At 49.9% G+C, this 14,640-nt stretch overlaps 1 protein-coding gene across 1 annotated transcript; it reads left to right on the top strand.

The window, feature by feature from the left end:
- Positions 1-509: 509 nt before the first annotated feature.
- Positions 510-8,717, top strand: LOC117991122 (kelch-like protein 3). The gene is given in 12 exon segments (XM_069505011.1): positions 510-852; positions 1,279-1,332; positions 1,820-1,976; positions 2,156-2,287; positions 2,817-2,900; positions 2,972-3,151; positions 4,857-4,931; positions 5,006-5,065; positions 5,195-5,314; positions 5,386-6,495; positions 7,877-8,308; positions 8,526-8,717. Coding segments are annotated over 12 exon segments (2,565 nt in total). The 5' UTR covers positions 510-811; the 3' UTR covers positions 8,646-8,717.
- The last annotated feature ends 5,923 nt before the right edge of the window (positions 8,718-14,640 follow it).

Here is a 14,640-nt window from a genome sequence, read left to right as displayed (position 1 = left end):
GATTTTAAAAAATATTTATGAAATAAAATGTATGTATTATAGAAAATTTCCGAACGTTTCTTAGGACAATGAATTGAAGAAATGCCAGTCCAGAGCGTTCTAAATTCAAAACACTTTTTCTCACTGGGCGAGCAAATAAGCAAAAACGACTTTTGCTCACTGGGCGAGCAAATGAGCAAAAACGACTTTTGCTCACTGGTTTGCAGCAAAGTCGCCCTTTTTGAGCTAGTGAGGTGAAATATTAATTTTATCAATGGTTTATACTATACCTACTAGTTATATACTACGACCGTATTTTAGAACTTAGAAGCATGGAACTGCTTACCAGACTGGACAAAACAAACCAAAATCCATAGATTAGTTATTTTATTGGTCTCGTTACTGCCAAAATCCTATAATGTTAAAGAATCAAATCCCGCGAATCCCCATCAAATAATTCGTAAATAAATTCTAAACGTCAAACCAAAAATGTCAAATTCAAAATATGTCTTGGTCTTCTGTCAATGTCATATAATTATTGTTTATTAAGTCGAAATATTTTGGTGATTGGACCATGGTTTTTGCAATAATTAATAATATACTGGAAATTGGTGAACTTTATTAAATAAATCGATTCATTACATTAATTAAGAATTATTTTGTAATAAGTTTGAACTGTGTGTCAAATACGATCGCTCAAAGAAGTGTTCAAATGATATCTTCATTCAAAGTTTAGTGAACTATTAGTTTGTTGTGGACTGTGGTGCTGTGGTGTCGAAGTATGGGCGGTGAACGGTGTCTCGTGTGATGACTTTGTAATCCCGGAGACGCGATGGAAGGGAACGTTGGTGACGCGGAGCGAGACCGCGGCTTGTGAGTACTTGGCCGTCATCTATTGCTTCAGCTGTAAAGCAATTAGGATTGCTGGCATGTTGCGACACAGACACATCTTGTGTTGTGTATTATCGCTTTCATTACTTTTCCAGTATGAACAAAAACTATCTCTCTAGTCGCCTCAAATAATCATCATTTCCAGCCTTTTACATAACTTTGTAGTGAAGTGTTAGAATTAGAATAGGTAGGTACTATAAATGTGTTGACACCAAACATAAACATTACTATTCTAAAAGAGATTGTGTGATTCTAATAAGAAAATTTTGTTAGTAATATTGATTACTTACTTACCAGATACCACTAAATGCTCATGAAATATAAAACTTTGACCAGCTCTTCTGTAACTTTTTACTAATGCAGTAAATCGCCAGGTTTTATACACATTGAGATGTTGTTCAATTGCAGCATTGGTGTGGAGCACAGCGCAGCCGAGGGTGATGGCGACCGGGCCAGGTACAGGTTAGTACTGCTTGATAAGTGTTACAATTGTTCTTTTGTTTGTATGCATGAGTTATAGTTGTAGTTGGCAGATTTCACAAGGTACTTCAATTGTTATAGCTTTAAAGATGTCTGTCTGCAATAAAGTAAAGGCACTATGTCTGTGAACAATATTGTGAAGTTTCAGGAGAAGTATAGTGTACAGTTCTCTTTGAACAAAAGTCGCAATTGGGATAAACAGGATAGGATCAACCACAAACAAGTATGGATACATGGAGGGTACAGCATCGCGAGAAAAGTGCTTGACTGGACTCGCCACATCAGGCCAGGGAAAAGTGCAGCCGGCCTCAATAAACTTGGCTGCGTACTATGCTATGCAAGGGGAGGTCACAAGGGTAGGGATGATGTGGAACAAAGTAAGGGGTTAAAGCCCAACACCACTCGGGATGGCATAATACTGTAAATAAACAAAATGCTGGATTCACACTGACTAAATCGTATGTTGCAGCATGATGGTGCGCTGCGCGTCGCAGTCGTCGCTGGATGAGTCGTCGCAGCGGCGCGAGGCGGGCGACGCGGCCGCGGGCCCGCAGCACGCCGCGCAGCTGCTGGAGGCGCTCGCGCGCTTGCGGCGCGACGACTTGCTTTGCGATGTGCGACTGCAGGTAAAATGCATGATGGTGCGCTGTGCGTCGCAGATCTATTGATCTAATAAAATCGGTCTACGTGTTTAGTTTCTAAATAGAATGTTAAAAAAGAATATTTCCTATTGTTTTCACCACTGTCATACCTCTCAAGGAAACCTCTCGTTCCGGGGCCCATAACGAATGGACGATTGTTGCAGGCCGTGTCGCGCTGCGGCGCGGCGGCGGCGCCGGTGAGCGCGCACCGCGCCGTGCTGGCGGCCAGCTCGCCGTACTTCCGCGCCATGTTCACGCAGTTCGACGAACGCACGCAACCCGTCATCACCATACAGGTACGAGTATTTATCCCCACTGAATTCTGAAGCGGCTCGAGCCACCAGGGTTGTGCCGGACTACGAAACCTCACAGATCCTCTTCGGACATGGCTGTTTTTGTTTTGTTTGTTTTATTTGTTGTTGCAATCTGGTGGCAGAAATCCGCGTAAGTGATTGATCGCCAATTATTCTTCCGGCCGTGGCGATCTATCGAGTCTATAATGCATTGACTTAGTACTTGACAGAGCCATCCCAGCGGTGACAGCAGTACTGCATGCCGGACCGAACCGGAGCCTGATATAGAGTGAGAGTTGTTTTTGGCGTGAAGTAAGTTTCACCATGTTCAGGATACAAAATTTTTTGGCAGCCGTTTTGGCCTTTGTCTCGACGCATTTCCCGAAATTGAGATGTCTATACCCAATAGCTCAATGTGGTCACTGATCGGGATTGATATATTTTGAAAAGTAGGAGCCAAGGTCGTGAGGCTTCTTTTTGTGGTGATAAAGAATTGACAAGACAATAATTTGTAGTTCTGTTTCACGTTCAGGACGTGGAGCCGCACGCCCTGGAGGCCATCGTGGACTACGTCTACAATCCCGACTCGCTCGTCATCACTGAAGACAATGTGCAGGTCGGTGCTGGTAATCGCCGCTAATAACTTACGTGTCGCAGCCGATTGTAATGGCAGGTATGTTGTTGCAGAGCGTGTTGTCGGGCGCGTCGCTGCTGCAGGTGCTGGGCGCGCGCGCCGCGTGCTGCGGCTTCCTGGCGGCCGCGCTGGCGCCCGACAACGCACTCGGCATCCGCGCCTTCGCCGACCTGCACGCCTGCGTCGAGCTGGCCGACGCCGCCGCGCGCTTCGTCGACAGGCACTTCGTCGAGGTGAGACCCCGCGCCGCAACCCACCGTCACCATCCTGCGGCTTCCTGGCGGCCGCGCTGGCGCCCGACAACGCACTCGGCATCCGCGCCTTCGCCGACCTGCACGCCTGCGTCGAGCTGGCCGACGCCGCCGCGCGCTTCGTCGACAGGCACTTCGTCGAGGTGAGACCCCGCGCCGCAACCCACCGTCACCATCCTGCGGCTTCCTGGCGGCCGCGCTGGCGCCCGACAACGCACTCGGCATCCGCGCCTTCGCCGACCTGCACGCCTGCGTCGAGCTGGCCGACGCCGCCGCGCGCTTCGTCGACAGGCACTTCGTCGAGGTGAGACCCCGCGCCGCAACCCACCGTCACCATCCTGCGGCTTCCTGGCGGCCGCGCTGGCGCCCGACAACGCACTCGGCATCCGCGCCTTCGCCGACCTGCACGCCTGCGTCGAGCTGGCCGACGCCGCCGCGCGCTTCGTCGACAGGCACTTCGTCGAGGTGAGACCCCGCGCCGCAACCCACCGTCACCATCCTGCGGCTTCCTGGCGGCCGCGCTGGCGCCCGACAACGCACTCGGCATCCGCGCCTTCGCCGACCTGCACGCCTGCGTCGAGCTGGCCGACGCCGCCGCGCGCTTCGTCGACAGGCACTTCGTCGAGGTGAGACCCCGCGCCGCAACCCACCGTCACCATCCTGCGGCTTCCTGGCGGCCGCGCTGGCGCCCGACAACGCACTCGGCATCCGCGCCTTCGCCGACCTGCACGCCTGCGTCGAGCTGGCCGACGCCGCCGCGCGCTTCGTCGACAGGCACTTCGTCGAGGTGAGACCCCGCGCCGCAACCCACCGTCACCATCCTGCGGCTTCCTGGCGGCCGCGCTGGCGCCCGACAACGCACTCGGCATCCGCGCCTTCGCCGACCTGCACGCCTGCGACGAGCTGGCCGACGCCGCCGCGCGCTTCGTCGACAGGCACTTCGTCGAGGCGAGACCCCGCGCCGCAACCCACCGTCACCATCCTGCGGCTTCCTGGCGGCCGCGCTGGCGCCCGACAACGCACTCGGCATCCGCGCCTTCGCCGACCTGCACGCCTGCGTCGAGCTGGCCGACGCCGCCGCGCGCTTCGTCGACAGGCACTTCGTCGAGGTGAGACCCCGCGCCGCAACCCACCGTCACCATCCTGCGGCTTCCTGGCGGCCGCGCTGGCGCCCGACAACGCACTCGGCATCCGCGCCTTCGCCGACCTGCACGGATGGTAGAGGCTGGTTGTCTGGTGCGAGTCTTTGGTCATGGCTAGCCACCACCCTACTGGCGAAGCCGTGCCGCCAAGCGATTTAGCTTTTCAGTACGATGCCGTGTAGAAACCAAAGGGGCATGGGTTTAATAAAAACTGTCATACCCCTTCCACCGGCTTCCATCATCTTGTCAGACCTAGCACAGACTATAGGGTCTATTTGGGCCGCAAACTGCAAACACCAGTCTCAGTTTTTATCTAGTGCTTTGGTCTTAAAGTGTGGTGTAAAATGTTAACTTTTCATTAAGTCGATAAGAAAAAAAAATTATCACTTACCGCCAGGTGACATTGCAGTCAAGGGCTAACTTGTATCTAAATAAATAAAAAGTCACGTTTTTTCAGATTATCTTCGAATCTGTTGCTATTGCATCGATATTATAATTACTCGAAATCCGGTTGTTAAGTAATGCAATATGTTCTCCGCGCGCAGGTGCTGGAGACGGAGGAGTTCGTGGCGCTGGAGGCGGGCGCGCTGGGCGCGCTGCTCGACAGCGACCGCATCACGGTAACCCAGCTGCTTCTCTTTGTGTTGTACCGTATCCGTGCCCGACCGCGACCTAACACGTGTTCACGTCGCAGGTGCCCAACGAGGAAGTCGTGCTGGACGCGGTCATCCGCTGGATGCAGCACGAGCCCGAGGTGAGCATCCAAACTCTAAAATGTCAAGTCTAAATTATTTATTCAAAATAGGAAACATGTTACTCTTATTGATTGTCAAATTGACTTCGTCAAAAGTACAGCCAGTGCGGTGTTGTGTGTTGCGCGCAGGCGCGGCGCGCGCAGCTGGGCGCGCTGCTGGAGCACGTGCGGCTGCCGCTGCTGCCGCAGGACGCGCTGGTGGCGCGCGCCGCCGCCGAGCCGCTCGCTAGCGCCGAGCTGCGCGTCAAGGTGAGTCGGCGCGCTATGTTCGTCTTCTGGCGCTTTGAGCATTGCAAATGTTGATCGGTGCGTGTGCGCAGGACCTGGTGATCGAGGCGCTGTCGTTCCACCTGCTGCGGCCCGAGCGCCGCGCCGCCGCCGCCGCCACGTGCGCGCGCGCGCGGCCGCGCCAGCCGCCGCGCGAGCCGCGCCTGCTGCTCGTGGTGGGCGGCCAGGCGCCCAAGGCCATCCGTGACGTGGAGGCCTTCCACATGGACGCGGCACGCTGGCGGCCCGCGCGCGAGCTGCCCAGCCGCCGCTGCCGCGCGGGGCTGGCGGCCGTGGGCTCGCGCCTCTACGCCGTGGGCGGCTTCAACGGCACGCTGCGGGTGCGCAGCGTGGACGTGTACGACGTGGCGGCCGACGCGTGGGCGCCGGGCCCGCCGCTCACGGCGCGCCGCTCCACGCTGGGCGTGGCTGTCATCGGCAACGTGATCTACGCCGTGGGCGGGTTCGACGGCGCCACGGGCCTCAGCTCGGCCGAGGCGCTGGACGTGCGCGAGGGCGTGTGGCGCCCTGTGGCCGCCATGAGCACGCGGCGCTCGTCCGTGGGCGTGGGCGTGCTGGACGGCAAGCTGTACGCCGTGGGCGGCTACGACGGCGCGTCGCGCCAGTGCCTGCCCAGCGTGGAGCGCTACGACCCCGCGGCCGACGCGTGGGAGCCGGTGGCGGAGATGGCGGCGCGGCGCTCGGGCGCGGGCGTGGGTGTGGCGGGCGGCGCGCTGTACGCCGTGGGCGGCCACGACGGGCCGGCCGTGCGCCGCTCCGTGGAGCGCTTCCGCGCCGGCGAGGGCTGGAGTCCGGCGCCGCCCATGGCGCACGCGCGGCGCAACGCGGGCGTGGCGGCGCACCTGGGCCGCCTGTACGTGGTGGGCGGCGACGACGGCGCCGCCAACCTGGCCAGCGTGGAGGTGTTCGACCCGGCCGCCGAGCAGTGGAGCGTGCTGGGCGCCGCCATGCAGGTGCCGCGCTCGTACGCCGGCGTAGCCGTGGTGGAGCGCGCCTGACCCGAGCCGCGGCCCGCGCGCCCCGCGCGCTGCGCCGCGCCGCCCGCGCCGTGCGCCCCGCACCCCCCGCACCCCCCGCACACTACAGACAACAGCTACGTCAACGTGCACGTGTACGCGAGCGCGGCGCAGGACGCCCGCCAGGTGTGTATTGTGTTATTCGAACGCGAACCCATCAAAAAAGATAAACTCGGACTCCCATAAGAAGAACAAAATTGAACGCTTTCTCTATCCCCTGAAACCAATTTACGTTTTTCGAATTAAATAGGGAAGAAAAATATTTCCCACCTCACTAGATCAAAAAGAGCGCCATACCAGTGAGCAAAAGTCGTTTTTGCTCATTTGCTCACCCCGTGAGAACAAGTGTTTTGAATTTAGATTCTGGATTAGCATTTCTTCAATTCATTGTCCCAAGAAACGTTCGGAAATTTTGTATGATATAATATTGCATCGGTATTTTATTTTATTTTATTTTATTGGTTTGCCAACAGATAGTACACATATTATAAAATAACAATTACAATTCACAGAGAAAAAGTTTAGAGTGTACACCCAATTACTGGCAAACCGGCATGCATTTTAAAAGCTTGCAAGTGCGGGATTACCAGTTAACTTAAAGCTAAAAATACAAATATGAAAAAATAAAAAATAAAAACACTGCAATTTACAATAGTACTAAATATTAAATACTAAATATTACATAAAACAAGAAAAATTACGAAGAAGCATATGAGTTTATAATGCTGCATCAATATACTGATGCAGCATTTTTTTGTACTGCTGCAAGGAGAGTGAATGAGGATCTATTATCATATTTTTCGCAGTTTTAAAAAGATTATTATGTTCTCGACATATTCTAATCAAGACATTGTTTTCTCCTAAGTTTGTTCAGCATCCCCTTATAATATAAGGCTTGTACGTAGAAAATCGCGAATTTTTACGGGGCACAGAAAAAATTATTTTGCGTAAAATGTTTGGGCAGTCAATTTCACAATTTAAAATTTTGAACAGAAGTACCTGATCGGACCCAGCGTCGGTTTTCAAGTGACATTATTTTAAAATAGCTCAGTCTTTGTTTGTAAGATGTTAATTCTGCTTTTTTATTCTGATGTACCGTTAACAGAAAAAGGAATCGTTTTTGAACCCTTTCTATTATATATTTTATATTTTTTATATATTTTATATTTTATTTTTTCTATTGTATATTTTATTTCATAAACTTTTTTAAACTCTCTATTTTATTTATTACTGGCTTTCAATTAAAATGTATTTTTAACTTTGTAAAACATCATGTAATTTAAAAAAAAATCTATTGATTGACTGACTGATCTATCAATGCTCAGCTCTGGACGGATCGGGCTGAAATTCGGCATGCAGATAGGTATTATGATGTAGACATCGATTTGCAAAATATCACAATAGCAGGTACTAAAAAGTTATCATTAAAAAAAAAATACATAACTGAAAATAAAGTTTTAAAATTTAGTTTCGAGTGTGCTCCTACAATGCAACCACTTGTCACCAGGAGGAGGAGAACGTGTACGAGAGCGTGAACGTGGGCGACGCGGAGGGCGCGGTGGGCGGCGCGGTGGGCGGCGCGGTGGGCGGCGCGGTGGGCGGCGTGGGCGCGGGCGCGGCGCTGTGGTGGTGGCGCGTGGCGCCGCCGTGCCGCCGCCACGGGCGCGCGTCGCAGACGCTGGAGTTCAACGAGCGCCTGGCGCTGCCGGAAGCGCGCGACGCGCAGGGCACCGTGCCGCGCGCGCGCCGCCTGCTGCGCGTGGTGGCGGCGCGCGGCGGCGCGGCGCTGTCGGCGTCGTGCGGCACCATCGACGTGGCGCCGCCGTGCGTGCTGCTGCTGCCGCGCTGGCGCGCGCCGCCGCTGGCGCCCGCCGCCTCGCGCTCCTACCACCTGCTGCCGGAGAGCCAGCGCGCCGCGCACCAGCTGCAGCGCTACCGGGTGAGTGATCACCACGTAGTCTGTGCGAGGGCTGACAAAGATCATCGACCTCACACTATTTATATCAATATTAGGTATTAGTTAACCAGTGTTTTGTAATTATAAATGTTTTGTATGAAAATACAAAACATTTATAATTACGAAACACTGGCTGATGCCCGCGACTTAGTACGAGTGGCTTAGTAACATACAATTATTGTAATGTGGTGTGGTGCAGGGCGCGAGGCACGCGTGCTGCGAGGCGGACGACGAGGAGCCGGACGAGGCGGACGAGGCGGAGGAGGACGCGTGGCGCGCGCGCTCGCGCCGCGACCGCGAGCCGCACCGCCCCGACTGAGGCCGTCCGTGTGCGTGGTGCAGGGCGCGAGGCACGCGTGCTGCGAGGCGGACGACGAGGAGCCGGACGAGGCGGACGAGGCGGAGGAGGACGCGTGGCGCGCGCGCTCGCGCCGCGACCGCGAGCCGCACCGCCCCGACTGAGGCCGTCCGTGTGCGTGGTGCAGGGCGCGAGGCACGCGTGCTGCGAGGCGGACGACGAGGAGCCGGACGAGGCGGACGAGGCGGAGGAGGACGCGTGGCGCGCGCGCTCGCGCCGCGACCGCGAGCCGCACCGCCCCGACTGAGGCCGTCCGTGTGCGTGGTGCAGGGCGCGAGGCACGCGTGCTGCGAGGCGGACGACGAGGAGCCGGACGAGGCGGAGGAGGACGCGTGGCGTGACGCTGAGGCTCTAGAGTATGAGGCGTGCAGCGTAGTGTGTGAGCCGGAGCCCGCATTGCACTCCGCGTAAACCTCATTGCGAGTGATGTGAGTGTGCCGTATGTAGTGCGAGTTGTGACAAACAAACAGCTCGTCCAACGTGCAGTGGCGACGGGCAACATTACAAATGTGTCAACCGTTGTGATTCTAATTTGATCTAATCTCTACGACTAATGTATAAGGTGGTGGTAAGCTACACAGACACACTTGCTATATAGACTATACATGCATACATGTTTCATTTGTACATACAATCAATTATTCTTTAACCTAATATTTGGTTCAGCAAAATATTTTCAGTAGATTCCGATCAGAAGAGCAAATTTAATGAAATTGGAGAACATGTATCCGCGTTAGTCGCGTTACTGATTCGACCTACATAGTATGAGTTGGAGCTCCGACTATGCGGCAAAGTGGCGGCTCCACACAGACGCGCACGTGGCTCATATCGGCACGAGCTCCTCTACAGTTGAAGGGATAATGCAGTTGGAGCTCCGACTATGCGGCAAAGTGGCGGCTCCACACAAACGCGCACGTGGCTCATATCGGCACGAGCTCCTCTACAGTTGAAGGGATAATGCAGTTGGAGCTCCGACTATGCGGCAAAGTGGCGGCTCCACACAAACGCGCACGTGGCTCATATCGGCACGAGCTCCTCTACAGTTGAAGGGATAATGCAGTTGGAGCTCCGACTATGCGGCAAAGTGGCGGCTCCACACAGACGCGCACGTGGCTCATATCGGCACGAGCTCCTCTACAGTTGAAGGGATAATGCAGTTGGAGCTCCGACTATGCGGCAAAGTGGCGGCTCCACACAGACGCGCACGTGGCTCATATCGGCACGAGCTCCTCTACAGTTGAAGGGATAATGCAGTTGGAGCTCCGACTATGCGGCAAAGTGGCGGCTCCACACAGACGCGCACGTGGCTCATATCGGCACGAGCTCCTCTACAGTTGAAGGGATAATGCAGTTGGAGCTCCGACTATGCGGCAAAGTGGCGGCTCCACACAGACGCGCACGTGGCTCATATCGGCACGAGCTCCTCTACAGTTGAAGGGATAATGCAGTTGGAGCTCCGACTATGCGGCAAAGTGGCGGCTCCACACAGACGCGCACGTGGCTCATATCGGCACGAGCTCCTCTACAGTTGAAGGGATAATGCAGTTGGAGCTCCGACTATGCGGCAAAGTGGCGGCTCCACACAGACGCGCACGTGGCTCATATCGGCACGAGCTCCTCTACAGTTGAAGGGATAATGCAGTTGGAGCTCCGACTATGCGGCAAAGTGGCGGCTCCACACAGACGCGCACGTGGCTCATATCGGCACGAGCTCCTCTACAGTTGAAGGGATAATGCAGTTGGAGCTCCGACTATGCGGCAAAGTGGCGGCTCCACACAGACGCGCACGTGGCTCATATCGGCACGAGCTCCTCTACAGTTGAAGGGATAATGCAGTTGGAGCTCCGACTATGCGGCAAAGTGGCGGCTCCACACAGACGCGCACGTGGCTCATATCGGCACGAGCTCCTCTACAGTTGAAGGGATAATGCAGTTGGAGCTCCGACTATGCGGCAAAGTGGCGGCTCCACACAGACGCGCACGTGGCTCATATCGGCACGAGCTCCTCTACAGTTGAAGCATATGCAAACCATGCTTTGTTCGGGAACTAGGGTTGCCAATGGGTAAAACGGAACGTGTATAAAACGGGATGAAACGGATGGAATGATGGTAGGAAGCAGTTGCGACTGACTGCTTCGGTCGCGGCTGGCCGTCTCGCTCGGCGCGGCCTGCGGAGTGCGGAGCGCGGAGTGCGGAGTGCGGAGTGCGGAGTGCGGAGCGCGGAGTGCGGAGTGCGGAGCTCGGAGTGCGGAGTGCGGAGCGCGGAGTGCGGAGCTCGGAGTGCGGAGCGCGGACGCTTGTTGATACGCAACGAGTATCGTAGTAGTTGTAAACGTGGAGAACAATAATACTCTTTATTGCTATGATTGTGTTAGGTGTTACTTGTAGCTAAATAAATATATTATAATAATGTAACGCTGCTTGTTTTATGTCATTGAGTCTTGAGGGGAACTATCGGGCATGCATGTTTTCCTTCATCTATTTTTATTTTATTTTTATTTTATTGGTTTGCCAACAGATAGTACACATATTATAAAACTAGCTGACCCAGCGAACTTCGTTCCGCCTAACAGTCGATTCAATTTTTTTTTTTTAATATCAATTCACTATCAGAAATTCTAAAATCCCCACGATTTAGGACTTCAGTATTTTGCAGCATCAGGATTGAGGAGTTAGGATCCGAAGTTCAATGATGTAGCCTATGCTTGGTACCTAAAATAATTTTGCATCATCCGCAGTTCCTGAAACATTATAGTTTAGGAGTGCTGTACCCTACATCATCAGGGTTTAAGAGTTGAGACTTGAAGTCTGAGAATAAAGTCGTTGCTTGGTACCTACAATATAAATTCACTATGAACACTTCCTGAATCTTGATAACTCAGGCGGGCAGTAACCCTGCAGCATCTGGATTAAGGAGTTGAATCCAGAATATTTATGTGACCACCACGAAAACTTTTTTTGTTGATTAAAAAAAAATTTTGCAAATCGGTTCAGAAATCTCGAAAAAATCGATGTAGAAAAAAGAACCACCTCCTTTTTGACAGTCGGTTAAAAGCCGATGACCTTGAAATATATACGGAACAATTTTTAAAATATCCCCTTTCTAACAAAAAAAGAATGAATGAAATCGGACTACGCGTTAATGAATTACAACTCAGTATACATTTTAACTTTCATCCCCTCTCCTACGGGAACCATGCTGAATTTCGGGATAAAAAGTATCCTATATTCTTCCTCATAGTATGACCTCAAATCGTACCAAGTTTCATTGGAATCCATTCAGTAGTTTCAGCGTGATGCGCGGCCGTGATACAGACAGACAGACAGACAGATAGACAGACAGACAGACAAAAATGAAAAAAATTACAGTTTTGGGTTCAGTATCGATTATAGAGTGCCCTCGAAAAAAAAATTTCAAAATATCTTCAATGTACAGAATTTGACCTGTTACAGTTTTATTATTAATATATATATATATAATATATAATATATATATATATATATATATATATATATATATATATATATATATATATATTAGTAATATATATTGATAAGTATTGATAACAATTACAATTCACAGAGAAAAAATTTTGAGTGTACACCCAATTACTGGCAAACCGGCATGCATTTTAAAAGTTTGCAAGTGCGGGATTAACAGTTAACTTAAAGCTAAAAATACAAATATGAAAAAAAAACACTGCAATTTACAATAGTACTAAATATTACATAAAACAAGAAAAATAAGAAAAATTACGAAGAAGCATATGAGTTTATAATGCTGCATCAATATACTGATGCAGGATTTTTTTGTACTGCTGCAAGGAGAGTGAATGAGGATCTATTATCATATTTTTCGCAGTTTTAAAGAGATTATTATGTTCGCGACATATTCTGATCAATACATTGTTTTCTCCTAAGTTTGTTCTGCATCCCCTTATAATATAAGGCTTGTACGTAGAAAATCGCGAATTTTTACGGGGTACAGAAAAAATTATTTTGCGTAAAATGTTTGGGCAGTCAATTTCACAATTTAAAATTTTGAACAGAAGTACCTGATCGGACCCAGCGTCGGTTTTCAAGTGACATTATTTTAAAATAGCTCAGTCTTTGTTTGTAAGATGTTAATTCTGCTTTTTTATTCTGATGTACCGTTAACAGAAAAAGGAATCGTTTTTGAATCCTTTCGATTCTTAATATGGGGTCTTTATAGGATGGATTCCAAATGCTGGAGCCATATTCTAGTAAGCTGCGAATTAAGGCAGTATAAACCACTTTAAGGGCCAAACAGGACTTAAAAGATTTGCAGATCTATAAAGGAAGTGATATTTAAAACGCACATAACTCCGAAAAGTTAGAGGTGCATGCCCGGGATCGAACCGACGCACCGAATAGCGAGAATATTTCTTATCACTAGGCCATCATTGCGTTTTTATCTTAAGGAAACCTGAGCGCCTGGCAGTTCTCCACAACGTTCTCAAAGTGTAAGGGTGGTAAATTGGGCGGAATAGAAATATACCCGGATACGGAATAATCTACCACCTTACAAAGATTAGAGGGAAAAAAAAATAATTTTACTTACTTGATCTATCTACCTAGTAAAGAATAGAAGCTAGCCGTCGACTCCCTTGTAATGTATATGAGGTGTTATAAATGAAATTTGCTAGATGTTAGGCAAAATAGTTTTTAATGTAACTTTTACCGGGGTCGCTTAATACATAATGATGGCTAATAATGCTTAGTTATTCTAGCTTAATGCCAAGACTTAATTTAGATACATTAGAATGCCTTAGGTAGATAGTACATAAAATCTATGTTTTAAATTTAAGATGCCATTGGCATGGAATAGACAATGACACAGTAAAATTCATAAAATTGTTTCAAAATAAAGCTCAGTAGTAAAGACAGGGTTCTTACTGTACACATACACTAAGAAGGTTCACTAAACTGTTCCAGGATACAAACATTTGCTTACTTGTAGGTGCGAAGACTGCAAGGTAGCTGGACGGCATCGGCCAAGATCCAAAACTCAATTTATTTGATTCTTCACAACCGAAATGTTTCATTACAAAGATTTTCACCAAGTCTTATCCATAGAAATTAAGTTGCCAACGTGAATGTACAAAAGAAATAAATACGAAAACCGAAAACTAAAAACGGAAACGCAAACGGAAACCCTGTAACAAAGAAAAACAAGATTATAATTTGTGCTGTGTGAAAATTTCGACACGTGGAATTTTCCCGATCAAACACAACTCACCTATTGAACTCCTGGCCACCAATGGTTTTCAGGAGTCCACCCACAACCCATTATCCTCATTTATTTGGGAAGGTAAAATAACTGGAACTGAAAGGGAAAATCATGAAATTAGGATTTTCTCTAACCAAACCGCCATTTTGTCGAATCCACATTACTTGATTTTTCACTCACCATAATTGATGAAACATTGAAATACGTTAGGATGACTAAATTTATAACTATTGTATTTTCCCAGGCGAAGCCATGGGCGAAAAAGAGTGAGATTTTCCTGGAACGAAAAAATTCGTCTTCACATGTTGACTCCAGAAAAATTCTAAATCTCACCAATCGGTGTTGCCAGACGCAACCCGAGTGTGGCCGCTCTCATTTAGTTTGATCATGAAGCCAATTCATTTTTGAATATTTGCGGAACCTAAGGATATATTATAAGAACCGTTTTGTTAATGACTTAACAATAAACAAATGATATTATGGTTTTATTTAATTATTTTGTTTTATTTTTACGACAATTGACAACGAAGCAAACGCCATCTATTGTGGCTCGAATGAACTCTGAACATCGACCCACGCGTAGTTCTGCACCTTGATGCTAGGTGGCACCAACATACTTTGAACAAAATTGATTTTTATTAAAAACGAAACGCTAGTTAGTAGTTCAAAATTTACAACGTCACAAAAGGTGTATGAAGTCTGCCG

This window comes from Maniola hyperantus, chromosome 19, assembly GCF_902806685.2.
Source record: "Maniola hyperantus chromosome 19, iAphHyp1.2, whole genome shotgun sequence".
Taxonomy (NCBI): Eukaryota; Metazoa; Arthropoda; class Insecta; order Lepidoptera; family Nymphalidae; genus Maniola; species Maniola hyperantus.
The sequence above is the reverse complement of the archived record's forward strand: the minus strand, read 5'-3'. Positions and strand labels throughout refer to the sequence as shown.